This window comes from Megalobrama amblycephala, linkage group LG8 (genome assembly GCF_018812025.1).
Source record: "Megalobrama amblycephala isolate DHTTF-2021 linkage group LG8, ASM1881202v1, whole genome shotgun sequence".
Taxonomy (NCBI): domain Eukaryota; kingdom Metazoa; phylum Chordata; class Actinopteri; order Cypriniformes; family Xenocyprididae; genus Megalobrama; species Megalobrama amblycephala.
The window spans coordinates 1,857,178-1,877,500 of NC_063051.1; the positions used below are offsets into that span (position 1 = coordinate 1,857,178).

The 20,323-nt window shown below is 39.6% G+C and overlaps 1 protein-coding gene across 1 annotated transcript in view; it reads left to right on the top strand.

The window, feature by feature from the left end:
• Positions 1-20,323, top strand: part of snta1 (syntrophin, alpha 1) — a 40,706-nt gene that overhangs the window by 7,821 nt on the left and 12,562 nt on the right. The window contains exon 2 of the mRNA XM_048198638.1: positions 70-255. Within this exon, the coding sequence (XP_048054595.1) occupies positions 70-255 (186 nt within the window). The remainder of the gene's footprint in view (positions 1-69; positions 256-20,323) is intronic.

A 20,323-nucleotide genomic window follows, 5' to 3' on the forward strand; every position in this document is an offset into this window, starting at 1 on the left:
AGTTTTTACATGGAATCAAACATTGGCTACTGTCATTTACCACATTTGTAATTGTATGTTGTTTTACAGGTGGTAAAGAGAATAAGATGCCCATCCTGATCTCAAAGATCTTCAAAGGGCTGGCAGCAGACCAGACGGAGGCTCTTTATGTGGGCGATGCGATTTTGTCCGTGAACGGGTACGACCTCAGAGAGGCCACTCACGATGAGGCTGTACAGGCCCTGAAGAAAACAGGCAAAGAGGTCATTCTGGAAGGTAAGACAGAGCAGATTGTTTGGGAATAGTTCACCTAAAAGTGAAATTTATGTCATTATTTACTCATCCTTATGTTGTTGGTCCTGTGTAACACACTAGAATGATCCTCACTGGTTTTGTAGAAGCTCAAACGTGCCGCGTAACACGAGAATGAACCTCATTGGTTCTTGCTGAAGCTCAAACGTGCCACGTAACACGAGAATGAACCTCATTGGTTCTTGCTGAAGCTCAATCGTGCTGCGTAACACGAGAATGAACCTCATTGGTTCTTGCTGAAGCTCAAACGTGATGCGTAACACCAGAATGAACCTCATTGGTTCTTGCTGAAGCTCAAACGTGCCGCGTAACACGAGAATGAACCTCATTGGTTCTTGCTGAAGCTCAAACGTGCCACGTAACACGAGAATGAACCTCATTGGTTCTTGAGGAAGCTCAAACGTGCCGCGTAACACGAGAATGAACCTCATTGGTTCTTGCTGAAGCTCAAACGTGCCGCGTAACACGAGAATGAACCTCATTGGTTCTTGCTGAAGCTCAATCGTGCTGCGTAACACGAGAATGAACCTCATTGGTTCTTGCTGAAGCTCAAACGTGATGCGTAACACCAGAATGAACCTCATTGGTTCTTGCTGAAGCTCAAACGTGATGCGTAACACCAGAATGAACCTCATTGGTTCTTGAGGAAGCTCAATCGTGCCGCGTAACACGAGAATGAACCTCATTGGTTCTTGCTGAAGCTCAAACGTGATGCGTAACACCAGAATGAACCTCATTGGTTCTTGAGGAAGCTCAAACGTGCTGCGTAACACGAGAATGAACCTCATTGGTTCTTGCTGAAGCTCAAACGTGCCGCGTAACACGAGAATGAACCTCATTGGTTCTTGCTGAAGCTCAATCGTGCTGCGTAACACGAGAATGAACCTCATTGGTTCTTGCGGAAGCTCAAACGTGCTGCGTAACACCAGAATGAACCTCATTGGTTCTTGCTGAAGCTCAAACGTGCTGTGTAACACGAGAATGAACCTCATTGGTTCTTGAGGAAGCTCAAACGTGCCGCATAACACGAGAATGAACCTCATTGGTTCTTGTATGTTTATATGTGAATAAAAGTCTAAATCTGTTCATCATATAAAGCGATCAAGTCTTTTCTGAAAATTTTGAATCGTTTTAGTCTCTTTATGAACTTTTTGAAGTGTCAAAGTGGTAGTTTTGTGGACTGTCAACGGAATGACAGAAATCTATAATAGTATAAAATAACACTGGTTTGATCGTTTCAATAAGTTCAATTAGAATGATTCATTCACCAATCAGACTGATTCCTTGACTCAGTGATCATCCACAGTTTACTTAAGTGGACGATTATCACTAAAAAAAAAAAAAAAAAAAAAAAAAAACCTTTTTGTGTACTCAGGAAGTAATTTTCCAAAAAACTAAAGTAATTCAGTTTTGGAAAAATGTGAAATGTCAACACTTGGATTAGTGACCAGACAGGGCTGCGTTTCCCAAAAGCATCATAAGCCTAAGTTGATCGTAGAACAATTGCCACCAGTTGTCTCTATGATCAACTTAGGCTTACAATGCTTTTGGGAAACGCAGCCCAGACCAATCTCACATAAGTGACGTGACATCACTTGTAAAAAAGGTGAAATGCAGAGGTCAGCAACCTTTTTGACATGAAGAGTTCAAATGGGAAACCATGAGACCTCAGTAATTGCACACAAGTGTTTGGAGCTAAAATTGAGTACAAGTATATCAGTGATAATTACATTAATGCACATTTTTAAAAGGCTTGATGGAGTCCCTAATGGAAGAGGGGCTATATAGTTTTTATGAGCCTGCGTGTGTGTGTGTGTGTGTGTGTGTGTGTGATACCCATAATGCCTTATCAGCATTTTATCCCCTTTAAGAAGGCTCTTAAGAGCCACTGATGCAAGAGTGAACAGTGTTTGCATGTAATGCTGCTCGCAGGTCCTCTGGGAAGGTCCAACTTACGAGTTCGGAATTACGATGAGATGGGCGTTCAGTGCGTCAAATGGATGTTTTGACAATTTCAGAGTCAGAATTTTATAATCAAAAATTATATTGACTTACATTAAGTAATATTTTGGCTTATGTCTAAATAAAATGTTATTTGAAAAGTATGGTCTTTATAATAAATAATATGACTTGACTTTGGAAAATAAAATCGGCTTCCACTATTGTTATTTAATTGGCAGTATAAATATGATGAATTGATTAGAAGTTTTGTAGATGTCTAATATCGTTTTCTTCTTTAATTCCCATCTAATGATCCTAAATCTCTGTGAGTGTTATTATTTTATCAAACTTTTTTAATTGTGTGTAAATGTGTCTGTAAATTAAAGTGCCCCAGTTATATTATATTGGATATTGCCTTTCAGTGTGTAATACAGATGTTTGTGAATGTAAAAGGTCTGCAAAGTTTCAAAGATCAAAGTGCAGATAAATGCAGTTACTGTCTCCCAAAAAATCGATTCTGAACTCCTGAAATGAGTCATCAGTAATTCCAGTCTTACTTCCTGCAACCTACAAATTTGCATAATGCTAGCCTATGGTCTTCATTGGCTGAACAGTGTCTACTTTGCCCCGCCTTCAAACTCTGTAGTCGTATCAGAGACTGGAAGAGTTTGGTTCATGTTGTTCATGTCGAGAAGAGACCGTTTTCTGCTGCCAAAGCAAATCCACTTTGATGAGACTGAGACGGTAAAACCGACGCCATCGTTACTGTTCTTAAAAAATACTGGGTTAAAAACAACCCAAGTTGGGTTGAAAATTGACAAACCCAGCGATTGGTTTGTTTTAACCCAGGTGGTTGGGTTGTTTTAAACCAGCGATTGGGTTGTGTTAACCCAGCAATTAGGTTGTTTTAACCCAGCAATTGGGTTGTGTTAAACCAGCGAATGGGTTGTTTTAAACCAGCGGTTGGGTTGTTTTAATGAAGCGATTGGGTTGTGTTAAACCAGCGAATGGGTTGTTTTAACCCAGCGATTGGGTTGTGTTAACCCAGCAATTAGGTTGTTTTAACCCAGCAATTGGGTTGTGTTAAACCAGCGAATGGGTTGTTTTAACCCAGCGATTGGGTTGTTTTAACCCGGCAATTGGGTTGTTTTAACCCAGCAATTGGGTTGTCTTAAACCAGCGAATGGGTTGTTTTAAACCAGCGGTTGGGTTGTTTTTATCAAGCGATTGGGTTGTGTTAACCCAGCAATTGGGTTGTGTTAAACCAGCGAATGGGTTGTTTTAACCCAGCGATTGGGTTGTCTTAAACCAGCGGTTGGGTTGTTTTAATCCAGCGATTGGGTTGTGTTAACCCAGCGATTGGGTTGTTTTAACCCAGCGATTGGGTTGTGTTAACTCAGCAATTGGGTTGTGTTAAACCAGCGAATGGGTTGTTTTAACCCAGTGATTGGGTTGTGTTAAACCAGCGAATGGGTTGTTTTAACCCAGCGATTGGGTTGTGTTAAACCAGCGAATGGGTTGTTTTAACCCAGCGATTGGGTTGTTTTAACCCAGCGATTGGGTTGTGTTAACCCAGCGATTGGGTTGTGTTAAACCAGCGAATGGGTTGTTTTAACCCAGTGATTGGGTTGTGTTAAACCAGCGAATGGGTTGTTTTAACCCAGCGATTGGGTTGTGTTAAACCAGCGAATGGGTTGTTTTAACCCAGCGATTGGGTTGTGTTAAACCAGCGAATGGGTTGTTTTAATCAAGCGATTGGGTTGTTTTAACCCAGCGATTGGGTTGTGTTAACCCAGCAATTGGGTTGTGTTAAACCAGCGAAGGGTTTTTTTAAAATCAGCGGTTGGGTTGTGTTAAACCAGCGATTGGGTTGTTTTAACCCAGCGATTGGGTTGTTTTAACCCAGCGATTGGGTTGTGTTAACCCAGCGATTGGGTTGTGTTAAACCAGCGAATGTGTTGTTTTAACCCAGTAATTGGGTGGTGTTAAACCAGCGAATGGGTTGTTTTAACCCAGCGAATGGGTTGTTTTAACCCAGCGATTGGGTTGTTTTAACCCAGCGATTGGGTTGTGTTAACCCAGCGATTGGGTTGTGTTAAACCAGCGAATGGGTTGTTTTAACCCAGTGATTGGGTTGTGTTAAACCAGCGAATGGGTTGTTTTAACCCAGCGATTGGGTTGTGTTAAACCAGCGAATGGGTTGTTTTAACCAGCGATTGGGTTGTTTTAACCCAGCGATTGGGTTGTGTTAACCCAGCGATTGGGTTGTGTTAAACCAGCGAATGGGTTGTTTTAACCCAGTGATTGGGTTGTGTTAAACCAGCGAATGGGTTGTTTTAACCCAGCGATTGGGTTGTGTTAAACCAGCGAATGGGTTGTTTTAACCCAGCGATTGGGTTGTGTTAAACCAGCGAATGGGTTGTTTTAATCAAGCGATTGGGTTGTTTTAACCCAGCGATTGGGTTGTGTTTACCCAGCAATTGGGTTGTGTTAAACCAGCGAAGGGTTTTTTTAAAATCAGCGGTTGGGTTGTGTTAAACCAGCGATTGGGTTGTTTTAACCCAGCGATTGGGTTGTTTTAACCCAGCGATTGGGTTGTGTTAACCCAGCGATTGGGTTGTGTTAAACCAGCGAATGGGTTGTTTTAACCCAGTGATTGGGTTGTGTTAAACCAGCGAATGGGTTGTTTTAAACCAGCGGTTGGGTTGTTTTAAACCAGCGATTGGGTTGTGTTAAACCAGCAAATTGGGTTGATTTAAACCAGCGAATGGGTTGTTTTAAACCAGCGATTGGGTTGTGTTAAACCAGCAAATGGGTTGATTTAAACCAGCGGTTGGGTTGTTTTAACCCAGTGATTGGGTTGTGTTAAACCAGCGAATGGGTTGTTTTAACCCAGCGATTGGGTTGTGTTAAACCAGCGAATGGGTTGTTTTAATCAAGCGATTGGGTTGTTTTAACCCAGCGATTGGGTTGTGTTAACCCAGCAATTGGGTTGTGTTAAACCAGCGAAGGGTTTTTTTAAAATCAGCGGTTGGGTTGTGTTAAACCAGCGATTGGGTTATTTTAACCCAGCATTTGGGTTGTGTTAAACCAACGAATGGGTTGTTTTAATCAAGCGATTGGGTTGTTTTAACCCAGTGATTGGGTTGTGTTAAACCAGCGAATGGGTTGTTTTAACCCAGCGATTGGGTTGTGTTAAACCAGCGAATGGGTTGTTTTAATCAGCGATTGGGTTGTTTTAACCCAGCGATTGGGTTGTGTTAACCCAGCAATTGGGTTGTGTTAAACCAGCGATTGGGTTATTTTAACCCAGCATTTGGGTTGTGTTAAACCAACGAATGGGTTGTTTTAACCCAGCGATTGGGTTGTGTTAAACCAGCGAATGTGTTGATTTAAACCAGCGGTTGGGTTGTTTTAATCAAACGATTGGGTTGTTTTAACTCAGCGAATGGGTTAAATGTTTGCCCAACTTGCTGGGTAGTTTTCTGCTGCCAGAGCAAATCCTCTTTTAATGAGATTGATACGGTTATACAAACGCCAACGTTACTGTTCATATCACTGTGTATCAAGTGCTGAGGAAGAGCTTAGTTTCCGACACATGCTGTAAGCAGTCAACCTATCACAAACGTTTGACCAATCAGATCAGAGGAGGCTCTCAGAAAGGCGGGGTTTAGAGAGACAGAATCTTTGATAAAACTGTTTCAGACACTGTGAGAAAAGAGCTGATGCTGCAGTGGATATTGTGAGACAAAGTGTTTTATGACCTTGGATGGATATAAACCTATTGCAGGAGACTCCGAAACAAAATTAGGAACCTTAAAATAGCACAAGGGAACTTTAATGTTACCAATGCTTTGGCAATGTAAATACTTTTAACAGACCAAAAAGCCACGTAAATTTAAAAAGTGAGTTAGAGACAGACGGGCAGTTTTAGAGAGCTTGCAAGAATGAAAATTCCTGTCATCCACTGCAGATTTTCCTGCCATGCTTGGGCGTGAAAGGCCCGATTTTTCAGGGGCTCATCATAACCTCAGACACACACACACACACACACACACACAAGCAGCTCAGACTCTTGCAGTCATTCTGAGGGATTTGCTCTCTTCTGCTTAGTGAGTTTTCTATGATCCTGTAATTGAGTGCGTTTAGTTCTCGCTCCACTCATCTTTCTTCTCCGCTCTCATCTTCCTCTCACACATTAGCCATTACATCTGCTTCACCACTGAGGCTTTCAGTCCTGTTTGATTCATTTCGTAGTGGACAATACTGTGGATGTGGAGAAAAATCTCTCAGACACACACATTTAAAGTCACCAAATTCCCGTTTCATTTATTCTAAATGATTTTTTTAGTGCACATCAATATTGTTTTAAATTCATGTTCCTCATAATCTTGAATCAGAATATTTTCTCCCTCTTGCAGCATCTCTTCTCTTCTCTGATGATGAGGGCGGGGCAACCTGTCACTCACATGAGATCCACCAATAGCAAACCACAACCTTCCCCACAGACAAAAACAAGCCCCGCCCTACATTTGTTCTTGTTTGCGAAGCGTTTCACTCGCCCTGTGTTTATTTTCTCTGGCCAGTTTTGTCTCTCAGGAGGAACATGCTGGATCTTCGCCAAGTCTCACACATTTCTATCTTTCTATCGAACGTAGAGTAGGTGGATTTTCTCCGGTGACATTTGAATCAAATGATACATGAAGGTTTGTGACCTTCAGCTGCTCCAAATTCATTGACTATAAAATCCATCATTCATGGGAGAATATGTGTGATTGTGGGTTTGTGAATTCGAGTTCTTGTCTAGCTGACGAGGATCTTTACTGTGCAAAATCTTTGTTAGACTTCTGCAACATATTTCTAGCCTGATTTAACATTAAAAGTAAACAGATTCCTTCTGATTCCACATGTTAACAGCATGTCCAAACCAGACGTGACACAACACGTTCTCAGGATTCTGTTCCTCGCTGAAAGTTAAAAATGCTGCATGACACAACAAAATCACAGCCAATAAGAATTTTTCATATCTAATTTACTGTAAATATAATTTGTTATCTTTTGTTTTGAAAGAAATAATACTTTTATTCATCAAGGATACATTAAATTGATCAAAAGTGACAGTAAAGACATAATTGCTGTTCTTTTGAACTTTCTATTCATCAAAGAATACTTAAAAATTAAAAAAATCTGAAGCTGTTTTCAACATTGATAATAATCAGAAATGTTTCTTGAGTATCAAATCATCATATTAGGATGATTTCTGAAGGATCATGTGACACTGAAAACTGGAGTAATGATGCTGAAAATTCAGCTTTGATCACAAGAATAAATTACACTTTACTATATATTCATATAGAAAACAGTTATTTTAGATTGCAATAATATTTCACATTTTAGTTTATTTTACTGTATTTTTGATCAAATAAATGCTGCCTCAGTGAGCATAAAATACCTTTTTTTCCAGATTAATTTAAAAATCTTACTGATTATGCTTGAATTACTGATTACTGTAATGGTATGTGATACAGAACACATTATGCAACAATAAACTCTCATACATTATGCCATATTATTACAATACATTATATGATTAGTGCCATTTTGCATTTTAATGCAATTTAAAGTATGACAATGCAACTTTTGCAAATGGAACATCAAGTCACGCACATTGTATTGTGAAATACAGTATCATGTTCTACACATTTTGTCAACATAGATCATCCGGGAATTCCATGCATGCATAACAGACACAAACTGTGTACAGTACACTGCAAAAATAGTATGAGTAGTTTGCTATTCCGAACATATCCCTCGTCAAATGCCCAGATACCCCACCCCTGCTGCCCTTCAGAGACGCAAACTGAATGCATGGCTTCATTCCAGGTCAGATCTTCATTCTTGTGGCCAAATTGAATATTTGCACTTAACTAAATTAAAATCATAAGCACTTCCAGCTGTTTTTATGGCTTCCAGTCAGGAAGAGAAGTCGGAATGATGAAACTGTGATATTCGCTCTAGAAAATGTTCCTCTCTGTTGGACAGACTCCAGATGATTCAGTGAGATCAAGTGAGACGTTAATGAAAAGAAAAGCCTGTGTTAGCTACTGAGTGATCTGACTTGATCTAAGCACACGCTGCTTATGTTAAACAGTTTAAATATGGAAACACACACTTTAGTTCAGACTCTTGATTTTGAAATGCAATGAGATATTTTTAAGCATGACTTAACTCAGCAAACAGGGACTTTCTCAGAACATTCTGGCAAAGTTCCTTCAAAGCTATGAACAAATGTTCTTCCAGTAATGTTAATAGAATGTTCGTTCAGCGTTATCTGGTCTTTAATAATGTTCTCAAAACGTTAGCACAAAAACATTTATACATTGTTTATGCAACGCATTTTCTGAAACGTGTGACGTTTTTTCAGAACGTTCAGAAAACATTCAAACGTAATATTCTCATAATGTTTGAAGAATGATAAAATGCAATGTTCACATAACAACAAAATGTTTTTAAAACTTTTTTTAAAAAAACTGGGCGTTTGAATGTTTTGAATGTGTTAACAAAAAGTTCTTACTTAGGATTAGTTCCCTTCAGAATTCAAATTTCCTGATAATTTACCCACCCCCATGTCATCCAAGATGTTCATGTCTTTCTTTCTTCAGCCGAAAAGAAATGAAGGTTTTTGAGGAAAACATTCCAGGTGCAAGATGAGCATTTGTGGTTAAAAAGTATATAATTTTTTATTTTTTTTAGAAAATGAGCGATGGTTTCTCTAGATAAGACTCTTATTCCTCGTCTGGGATCATGTAGAGCTCTTTAAGCTGCACTGAAACTGACATTTGGACCTTCAACCCGTTGAACCCCAGTGAAGTCCACTATATGGAGAAAAATCCTGGAATGTTTTCCTCAAAAACCTTCATTTCTTTTCGGCTGAAGAAAGAAAGACATAAACATATTGGATGACATGGGGGTGAGTAAATTATCAGGAAATTTGAATTCTGAAGTGAACTAATTCTTTAAAGCCTTTATGTATAATGCATTATAAAGGTATTCATAATGTACGCTATAATGCACTATATCTTTTCATAAACGATTGTAAAAATGCATGATAATATTTGTAGATTCCTTGTTACAAAATTGTTTTAATGCATTATAATTTCTGAAGGCATGACATAAGTATTATAATGTATTATAATGTATTATAACAATTATGAGATCACACAGTGCATTACAAGGTGCATTAAAAATACTTTTAGAATGCATTATATTTAAAGGCTTTAAGAAAAGTGTTACCCATGTTTTTGTTAGCTGAGAAGTGCCCACATGTTTTTTTGGGACAACTGTGCGTACATCAGTTCGGTGCTGTGGTTTTGTGTGTGTTTTCAGGAAAATTTTTGTGTAGGCGATGAGCGACATTCCAGGCACAGCGTGCTTCTGGAGTCACAGCGTAGCCAATCAGATGGATTCCGGACGCTCCCACGGCAACCGGAGGGCCGGAGTTGGGCTGTAGGGATCTGTTGTGTTTGACGTGGCTCCAGGTTCTTGTGTTTGTCCAGTCAGGCAGCAAGAACAACTGAATGCTTCCATGTCGCCCGACCCGGGCCTCAGCACCTGGAAACAGACCGGCCGAAGTCACCAGCTAGAAAAATCTCTATCTCTGTCTCTTAAAGGATGCTCGCTTTGTGTCCCAAAGGGCAGGAATGTTCACGTTTAGATAGAGCAGTGACAGCTCAGACAGATTTAAATCTTGTTTTTCTTTTGCCTTCACTGTCTGTAACGGTTAAACACAGAAACACTTCAAGCGGGTAAACTGAAACAAATGGAAACTGTGTTACTTGCCATTTCTTTGTAATTATTTGTGAAATTTACTAACAATGTCTGAGTGAAAGTTGTTTCCACACCAATTTTTTTTTTAGTGTATTGCTTTTTCTTTCACTTTTATATGTTTCAGTTATGTATCAATGTTGTCTCAGATGTTTGTCTTAAAAATCTTTTAAGAGAAAGAAACAAATGAATTACTATAGTAATCAAATATACAGGATTAAACAGTTTTCACTCAGAAACCGCTAGTAAATTTCACAAATAATTACAAAGAAACGGCAAGTAACACATTGGATTAAACGTGAAATTTCAAAGTAGAAAGACTGAATGTTTTCTTGTAATCTTTATTTTATTTTTTTTGTGTAAAGTCCTGTTCACACCATGAGCAATAACTAAATATTTAAAGAGGCAGACAACAAAACCGCAGCTTGCTTATAATAAACAGAATGATATCATCTGCAGGTGTGGACACTACAGTCTAAAAAAGTGCTGGGTTAAAAACAACCCAAGTTGGGTTGAAAATGTAAAAACCCAGTGGTTGGGTTGTTTTAACCCAGCGAATGGATTGATTTAACCCAGCATTTAGGTTGTTTTAACCCAGAGTTTGGGTTGTTTTATCCCAGAGTTTAGGTTGTTTTATCCCAGCGTTTGGGTTGTTTTAACCCAGCGTTTGGGTTGTTTTATCCCAGCGAATGAATTGTTTTAACCCAGAGTTTGGGTTGTTTTATCCCAGAATTTGGGTTGTTTTAACCCAGAGTTTAGGTTGTTTTATCCCAGCGTATGGGTTGTTTTAACCCCGAGTTTGGGTTGTTTTATCCCAGAGTTTAGGTTGTTTTATCCCAGCGAATGGATTGTTTTAACCCAGAGTTTGGGTTGTTTTATCCCAGAGTTTAGGTTGTTTTATCCCAGTGTTTGGGTTGTTTTAACCCAGTGTTTGGGTTGTTTTAACCCCGAGTTTGGGTTGTTTTATCCCAGAGTTTAGGTTGTTTTATCCCAGCGAATGGATTGTTTTAACCCAGAGTTTGGGTTGTTTTATCCCAGCGAGTGGATTGTTTTAACCCAGAGTTTGGGTTGTTTTATCCCAGAGTTTAGGTTGTTTTATCCCAATGTTTGGGTTGTTTTAACCCAGTGTTTGGGTTGTTTTAACCCCGAGTTTGGGTTGTTTTATCCCAGAGTTTGGGTTGTTTTATCCCAGCGAATGGATTGTTTTAACCCAGAGTTTGGGTTGTTTTATCCCAGATTTTGGGTTGTTTTATCCCAGCGAATGGATTGTTTTAACCCAGAGTTTTGGTTGTTTTATCCCAGAGTTTAGGTTGTTTTATCCCAGCGAATGGATTGTTTTAACCCAGAGTTTGGGTTGTTTTATCCCAGCGTTTAGGTTGTTTTATCCCAGTGTTTGGGTTGTTTTATCCCAGCGTATGGGTTGTTTTAACCCCGAGTTTGGGTTGTTTTATCCCAGAGTTTAGGTTGTTTTATCCCAGCGAATGGATTGTTTTAACCCAGAGTTTGGGTTGTTTTATCCCAGAGTTTAGGTTGTTTTATCCCAGTGTTTGGGTTGTTTTAACCCAGAGTTTAGGTTGTTTTATCCCAGCGAATGGATTGTTTTAACCCAGAGTTTGGGTTGTTTTATCCCAGCGAATGAATTGTTTTAACCCAGAGTTTGGGTTGTTTTATCCCAGAGTTTAGGTTGTTTTATCCCAGCGTTTGGGTTGTTTTAACCCAGAGTTTGGGTTGTTTTATCCCAGAGTTTAGGTTGTTTTAACCCAGAGTTTGGGTTGTTTTATTCCAGCGAATGAATTGTTTTAACCCAGAGTTTGGGTTGTTTTATCCCAGCGTTTGGGTTGTTTTAACCCAGCGAATGGATTGATTTAACCCAGAGTTTGAGTTGTTTTATCCCAGAGTTTGGGTTGTTTTATCCCAGCGTTTGGGTTGTTTTATCCCAGCGTTTGGGTTGTTTTAACCCAGCGTTTGGGTTGTTTTATCCCAGCGAATGAATTGTTTTAACCCAGAGTTTGGGTTGTTTTATCCCAGAATTTGGGTTGTTTTAACCCAGAGTTTAGGTTGTTTTATCCCAGCGCATGGGTTGTTTTAACCCCGAGTTTGGGTTGTTTTATCCCAGAGTTTAGGTTGTTTTATCCCAGCGCATGGATTGTTTTAACCCAGAGTTTGGGTTGTTTTATCCCAGAGTTTAGGTTGTTTTATCCCAGTGAATGGATTGTTTTAACCCCGAGTTTGGGTTGTTTTATTCCAGAGTTTAGGTTGTTTTATCCCAGCGAATGGATTGTTTTAACCCAGAGTTTGGGTTGTTTTATCCCAGAGTTTAGGTTGTTTTATCCCAGTGTTTGGGTTGTTTTAACCCAGTGTTTGGGTTGTTTTAACCCCGAGTTTGGGTTGTTTTATCCCAGAGTTTAGGTTGTTTTATCCCAGCGAATGGATTGTTTTAACCCAGAGTTTGGGTTGTTTTATCCCAGCGAATGGATTGTTTTAACCCAGAGTTTGGGTTGTTTTATCCCAGAGTTTAGGTTGTTTTATCCCAATGTTTGGGCTGTTTTAACCCAGTGTTTGGGTTGTTTTAACCCAGTGTTTGGGTTGTTTTAACCCGAGTTTGGGTTGTTTTATCCCAGAGTTTGGGTTGTTTTATCCCAGCGAATGGATTGTTTTAACCCCGAGTTTGGGTTGTTTTATCCCAGAGTTTGGGTTGTTTTATCCCAGCGAATGGATTGTTTTAACCCAGAGTTTGGGTTGTTTTATCCCAGAGTTTGGGTTGTTTTATCCCAGAGTTTGGGTTGTTTTATCCCAGCGAATGGATTGTTTTAACCCAGAGTTTGGGTTGTTTTATCCCAGAGTTTAGGTTGTTTTATCCCAGTGTTTGGGTTGTTTTATCCCAGCGTATGGGTTGTTTTAACCCCGAGTTTGGGTTGTTTTATCCCAGAGTTTAGGTTGTTTTATCCCAGCGAATGGATTGTTTTAACCCAGAGTTTGGGTTGTTTTATCCCAGAGTTTAGGTTGTTTTATCCCAGTGTTTGGGTTGTTTTAACCCAGAGTTTAGGTTGTTTTATCCCAGCGAATGGATTGTTTTAACCCAGAGTTTGGGTTGTTTTATCCCAGCGAATGGATTGTTTTAACCCAGAGTTTGGGTTGTTTTATCCCAGAGTTTAGGTTGTTTTAACCCAGAGTTTGGGTTGTTTTATCCCAGCGAATGAATTGTTTTAACCCAGAGTTTGGGTTGTTTTATCCCATAGTTTAGGTTGTTTTATCCCAGCGTTTGGGTTGTTTTATCCCAGAGTTTAGGTTGTTTTAACCCAGAGTTTGGGTTGTTTTATTCCAGCGAATGAATTGTTTTAACCCAGAGTTTGGGTTGTTTTATCCCAGAATTTGGGTTGTTTTAACCCAGAGTTTAGTTTGGGTTGTTTTATCCCAGCGTATGGGTTGTTTTAACCCCGAGTTTGGGTTGTTTTATCCCAGAGTTTAGGTTGTTTTATCCCAGCGAATGGATTGTTTTAACCCAGAGTTTGGGTTGTTTTATCCCAGAGTTTAGGTTGTTTTATCCCAGTGAATGGATTGTTTTAACCCCGAGTTTGGGTTGTTTTATCCCAGAGTTTAGGTTGTTTTATCCCAGCGAATGGATTGTTTTAACCCAGAGTTTGGGTTGTTTTATCCCAGAGTTTAGGTTGTTTTATCCCAGTGTTTGGGTTGTTTTAACCCAGTGTTTGGGTTGTTTTAACCCCGAGTTTGGGTTGTTTTATCCCAGAGTTTAGGTTGTTTTATCCCAGCGAATGGATTGTTTTAACCCAGAGTTTGGGTTGTTTTATCCCAGCGAATGGATTGTTTTAACCCAGAGTTTGGGTTGTTTTATACCAGAGTTTAGGTTGTTTTATCCCAATGTTTGGGTTGTTTTAACCCAGTGTTTGGGTTGTTTTAACCCAGTGTTTGGGTTGTTTTAACCCCGAGTTTGGGTTGTTTTATCCCAGAGTTTGGGTTGTTTTATCCCAGCGAATGGATTGTTTTAACCCCGAGTTTGGGTTGTTTTATCCCAGAGTTTGGGTTGTTTTATCCCAGCGAATGGATTGTTTTAACCCAGAGTTTGGGTTGTTTTATCCCAGAGTTTGGGTTGTTTTATCCCAGCGAATGGATTGTTTTAACCCAGAGCTTGGGTTGTTTTATCCCAGAGTTTAGGTTGTTTTATCCCAGCGAATGGATTGTTTTAACCCAGAGTTTGGGTTGTTTTATCCCAGAGTTTAGGTTGTTTTATCCCAGTGTTTGGGTTGTTTTATCCCAGCGTATGGGTTGTTTTAACCCGAGTTTGGGTTGTTTTATCCCAGAGTTTAGGTTGTTTTATCCCAGCGAATGGATTGCTTTAACCCAGAGTTTGGGTTGTTTTATCCCAGAGTTTAGGTTGTTTTATCCCAGTGTTTGGGTCGTTTTAACCCAGAGTTTAGGTTGTTTTATCCCAGCGAATGGATTGTTTTAACCCAGAGTTTGGGTTGTTTTATCCCAGAGTTTAGGTTGTTTTAACCCAGAGTTTGGGTTGTTTTATCCCAGCGAATGAATTGTTTTAACCCAGAGTTTGGGTTGTTTTATCCCAGAGTTTAGGTTGTTTTATCCCAGCGTTTGGGTTGTTTTAACCCAGAGTTTGGGTTGTTTTATCCCAGAGTTTAGGTTGTTTTAACCCAGAGTTTGGGTTGTTTTATCCCAGCGAATGAATTGTTTTAACCCAGAGTTTGGGTTGTTTTATCCCAGCGTTTGGGTTGTTTTAACCCAGAGTTTGGGTTGTTTTATCCCAGCATTTGGGTTGTTTTAACCCAACGAATAGGTTGTTTTATCCCAGAGTTTGGGTTGTTTTATCCCAGAGTTTAGGTTGTTTTATCCCAGTGTTTGGGTTGTTTTATCCCAGCGTATGGGTTGTTTTATCCCAGCGTATGGGTTGTTTTAACCCCGAGTTTGGGTTGTTTTATCCCAGAGTTTAGGTAGTTTTATCCCAGCGAATGGATTGTTTTAACCCAGAGTTTGGGTTGTTTTATCCCAGAGTTTAGGTTGTTTTATCCCAGTGTATGGGTTGTTTTAACCCCGAATTTGGGTTGTTTTATCCCAGAGTTTAGGTTGTTTTATCCCAGCGAATGGATTGTTTTAACCCAGAGTTTGGGTTGTTTTATCCCAGAGTTTGGGTTGTTTTAACCCAGAGTTTGGGTTGTTTTATCCCAGCGAATGAATTGTTTTAACCCAGAGTTTGGGTTGTTTTATCCCAGAGTTTAGGTTGTTTTATCCCAGCGTTTGGGTTGTTTTAACCCAGAGTTTGGGTTGTTTTATCCCAGCGTTTGGGTTGTTTTAACCCAGAGTTTGTGTTGTTTTATCCCAGCATTTGGGTTGTTTTAATCCAACGAATAGGTTGTTTTATCCCAGAGTTTGGGTTGTTTTATCCCAGAGTTTAGGTTGTTTTATCCCAGTGTTTGGGTTGTTTTATCCGAGTGAATGGATTGTTTTAACCCCGAGTTTGGGTTGTTTTATCCCAGAGTTTAGGTTGTTTTATCCCAGCGAATGGATTGTTTTAACCCAGAGTTTGGGTTGTTTTATCCCAGAGTTTAGGCTGTTTTATCCCAGTGTTTGGGTTGTTTTAACCCCGAGTTTGGGTTGTTTTATCCCAGAGTTTAGGTTGTTTTATCCCAGCGAATGGATTGTTTTAACCCAGCGTTTGGGTTGTTTTAACCCAGAGTTTGGGTTGTTTTATCCCAGCATTTGGGTTGTTTTAACCCAACGAATAGGTTGTTTTAACCCAGAGTTTAGGTTGTTTTATCCCAGCGTTTGGGTTGTTTTAACCCAGAGTTTGGGTTGTTTTATCCCAGCGTTTGGGTTGTTTTAACCCAGAGTTTGGGTTGTTTTATCCCAGAGTTTAGGTTGTTTTAACCCAGAGTTTGGGTTGTTTTATCCCAGTGAATGGATTGTTTTAACCCAGAGTTTGGGTTGTTTTATCCCAGCGAATGAATTGTTTTAACCCAGAGTTTGGGTTGTTTTATCCCAGAGTTTAGGTTGTTTTATCCCAGCGTTTGGTTGTTTTAACCCAGAGTTTGGGTTGTTTTATCCCAGAGTTTAGGTTGTTTTAACCCAGAGTTTGGGTTGTTTTATTCCAGCAAATGAATTGTTTTAACCCAGAGTTTGGGTTGTTTTATCCCAGCATTTGGGTTGTTTTAACCCAGAGTTTGGGTTGTTTTAACCCAGAGTTTGGGTTGTTTTATCCCAGCGTTTGGGTTGTTTTAACCCAGAGTTTGGGTTGTTTTATCCCAGCATTTGGGTTGTTTTAACCCAACGAATAGGTTGTTTTAACCCAGAGTTTGGGTTGTTTTATCCCAGAGTTTGGGTTGTTTTATCCCAGCATTTGGGTTGTTTTAACCCAACGAATAGGTTGTTTTAACCCAGAGTTTGGGTTGTTTTATCCCAGAGTTTGGGTTGTTTTATCCCAGAGTTTAGGTTGTTTTATCCCAGTGTTTGGGTTGTTTTATCCCAGAGTTTAGGTTGTTTTAACCCAGAGTTTGGGTTGTTTTATTCCAGCGAATGAATTGTTTTAACCCAGAGTTTGGGTTGTTTTATCCCAGCGAATGAATTGTTTTAACCCAGAGTTTGGGTTGTTTTATCCCAGAGTTTAGGTTGTTTTATCCCAGCGTTTGGGTTGTTTTAACCCAGAGTTTGGGTTGTTTTATCCCAGAGTTTAGGTTGTTTTAACCCAGAGTTTGGGTTGTTTTATTCCAGCAAATGAATTGTTTTAACCCAGAGTTTGGGTTGTTTTATCCCAGCGTTTGGGTTGTTTTAACCCAGAGTTTGGGTTGTTTTAACCCAGAGTTTGGGTTGTTTTATCCCAGCGTTTGGGTTGTTTTAACCCAGAGTTTGGGTTGTTTTATCCCAGCATTTGGGTTGTTTTAACCCAACGAATAGGTTGTTTTAACCCAGAGTTTGGGTTGTTTTATCCCAGAGTTTAGGTTGTTTTATCCCAGTGTTTGGGTTGTTTTATCCCAGAGTTTAGGTTGTTTTAACCCAGAGTTTGGGTTGTTTTATTCCAGCGAATGAATTGTTTTAACCCAGAGTTTGGGTTGTTTTATTCCAGCGAATGAATTGTTTTAACCCAGAGTTTGGGTTGTTTTATCCCAGCTTTTGGGTTGTTTTAACCCAGAGTTTGGGTTGTTTTATCCCAGCATTTGGGTTGTTTTAACCCAACAAATAGGTTGTTTTAACCCAGAGTTAAATTTGGGTTATTTTTGGGTTGTTTTTGGGTTCATTTTAAGCCAGCCATATAGTCATTTTTAAACAATAGTTGAGTTAAATAAAACTGCTCAGAATGGCAAACATTTAACCCAACCTCTGGATTGAAACAGCCCAATTGCTGTGTTTGTCCATTTTCAACCCAACTTGGGTTGTTTTTAACCCAGCATAGTTACATCATTACAGTTTTTGGTGTGAACGGGCCCTGAGAGTATAGAGCTATGAAATGAATATGGATAGATAATTTGATATTTGATGAGAAAAGTTCATAATGAGATCTTTGACTTTTGATTGCAGCCCAGTTTGAGATGTTGTTGAGATCTCTTCTAAAACATGTGAGATTACTGTAGTCTTCTATCAGGAGAAACTTCTTGGAAGACTTATTACTGTTTAGGAGAAACAATTGATATATGCATGATGAACTAACTGACATGAAGGCACTTGCGTGAAATGCAGTATTAAACATTTCATGATGCAGCGATACACAGTTTGAGTTTGTGCAGCTATAGAAGCGTTTCGCATACTAAAGCAGAGATATGCTTATTAGACTCTGGAGTTGAATCTGCCATTGGACTTGATCCCAACATTTGGTTTGGGTTAAACCAAATCATCCAAAGATGAGCTCTATTTTTCCGTCTGTTACTCATCAGAACAATCATGACCTCCTCCCTGTTTCCTTCCTTTGCTTTTCTTTTTCCTACTGTTTCCACACTGAAAACCAATGACATTACAAAAACAGACTGCTCCCAATCAACAGAACACACACCATCTGAGAACGTTCCCTGTTAGCTGGGATACACTTTGGGAGAAACATCTCAGCCAAAGCTGATACTGCAATGAGAACTCCTGAGCTGTGAAAGAGCAACCTCTGCTCTTTAACGTTCCCTCAGAAAAATGCACATCGAATGGCAATTTTAATTCCACAAAGGCCATTTAGTATCAGCTCCCGAAGGGCTTTTGTGCCGACAAAATCCTTCCGTCTATAAATAGCTCCAGAATCCTCTAATCTAAACCTCTGACCAGAGTCTTTTGTTGATGTGATTAATGTGTGGTTGGAGATGCCAGACCACTGAAGACTTGAATTATGAGAACGCAACAACAGGAGGATGACGCTGTGATTGGAAACATCGCGGAGCAGAAGATGAGCTGAGCGAGACGGTTTAATAGTGTGTGATGAGTGTGTGTGTGTGTGACGTGAGGATAAAGGTGATGAGTGGCATTTCATCTCAGTGTGGTTTGGTTTTCGTCGACTATGCATGAGAATCAGACATTGCATGAGCGTAAAAGTGTGTTTAATTATTCATCAAAGAATACTGGGGGAAAATGCATTACGATTTCAACAAAAATCTGAAGCAGCACAACTGATTTCAACATTGATAATGTTTCTTGAGCAGCAAATCAGCATATTAGAATGATTTCTGAAGGATCATGTGACACTGAAGACTGGAGTAATGATGCTGAAAATTCAGATTTGATCACAGGAATAAATTACACTTTACTATATATTCACAGTTATTTTACATTGTAATAATATTTCACAATTTTACAGTTTTTACTGTATTTTTGATCAAATAAATGCAGCCTTGGTGAGCAGAAGAGACAAAATATCTGTCTGACTGCTGGGTAACATTAACCAATTATTTTTAAAGAATAACGACACTGAGGAATCATTCACAATAAGACCAGGAACATGTATTAAGAAAGTCAATATAGTCAATAGAGTTTACATCATCATTAAAGAGTGTGTTTGGCCGTATCTGCTGAATGTGTGTGTGTGGTCAGCAGGTGAAGGATTGAGGAATTTGGACACAACATGTGTGAAAACAGACCGTGTGTGTGTGAGATGCTTAGAGCATCTGCAGTCACTACTGTAAATGTATTTATAGAGCGAGAGAAAGAGGGCTGTGTTTGTTTGCTGCTGTATGTGCTGAGTAGGTGAAGTGTGTTTGGGAACGAGCTGACTGCTGAGATGAGCTCTATTCTGAGCGAGGAAGCCCCTCTCTGCCTGTATCACTCGCTCCGAGAGAGACAGAGAGAGACAGACAGAGAGAGAGACAGACACTGGGTGTGTTTCACACTTCAGTCTCTACAATGAAACTCGATCTTCCTCCCCATAGTGGCGTCTACTATTTATAACCGTCATGAATGTGTGTGTATTAGGGACATAGACTGTGTGTTCATCTTGAAGGGTTTGTCATGTTCAGTGTGTGTGTGTGTGTGTGTGTGTGTGTGTGTGTTAGCAGTGTTGAGGTACTAAATGTAGCACCACTACTAACTTCACTAACTGATGTACACTGTTCAGTAGTGTGATAATTAATACAGCTTTACAGCTGATGAAACAATCAAACTCGCTCTCTTTCAAATTCATTCTTGTGAATAATTTATTTTCGGTATGTACAAGTTAACTAATAAAAAAATAAATAAAATTTCGTTAAATGCTGCTGTTTGTTACTTCATTTTGGAGTTGGTTATCAATGCATCCATCCATCCATCCATCCATCCATCCATCCATCCAACTATCCATCCACCTATCTACTCATCCATCCATCCATCATCCATCCATCCACCATCCATCCATCAATCCACCTATCTACTCATTCATCTATCTATCCATCCATCCATCCATCAGTCCACCTATCTACTCATTCACCCATCCATCCATCTACTCATCCATCCATCCATCTACTCATCCATCATCCATCCATCCACCTATCTACTCATTCATCTATCCATCCATCCATCCATCCCCTATCCATCCATCAATCCACCTATCTACTCATTCATCTATCCATCCATCCATCCATCCATCCAACTATCCATCCACCTATCTACTCATTTATCCATCCATCCATCCATCCACCCATCCATCTACTCATCCATCCACCTATCTACTCATCCATCCATCCATCTACTCATCCATCATCCATCCATCCATCCATTCATCCACCTACCTATCTACTCATCCATCTACTCATCCATCATCCATCCATCCATCTATCCATCCATCCATCCATCCATCCAT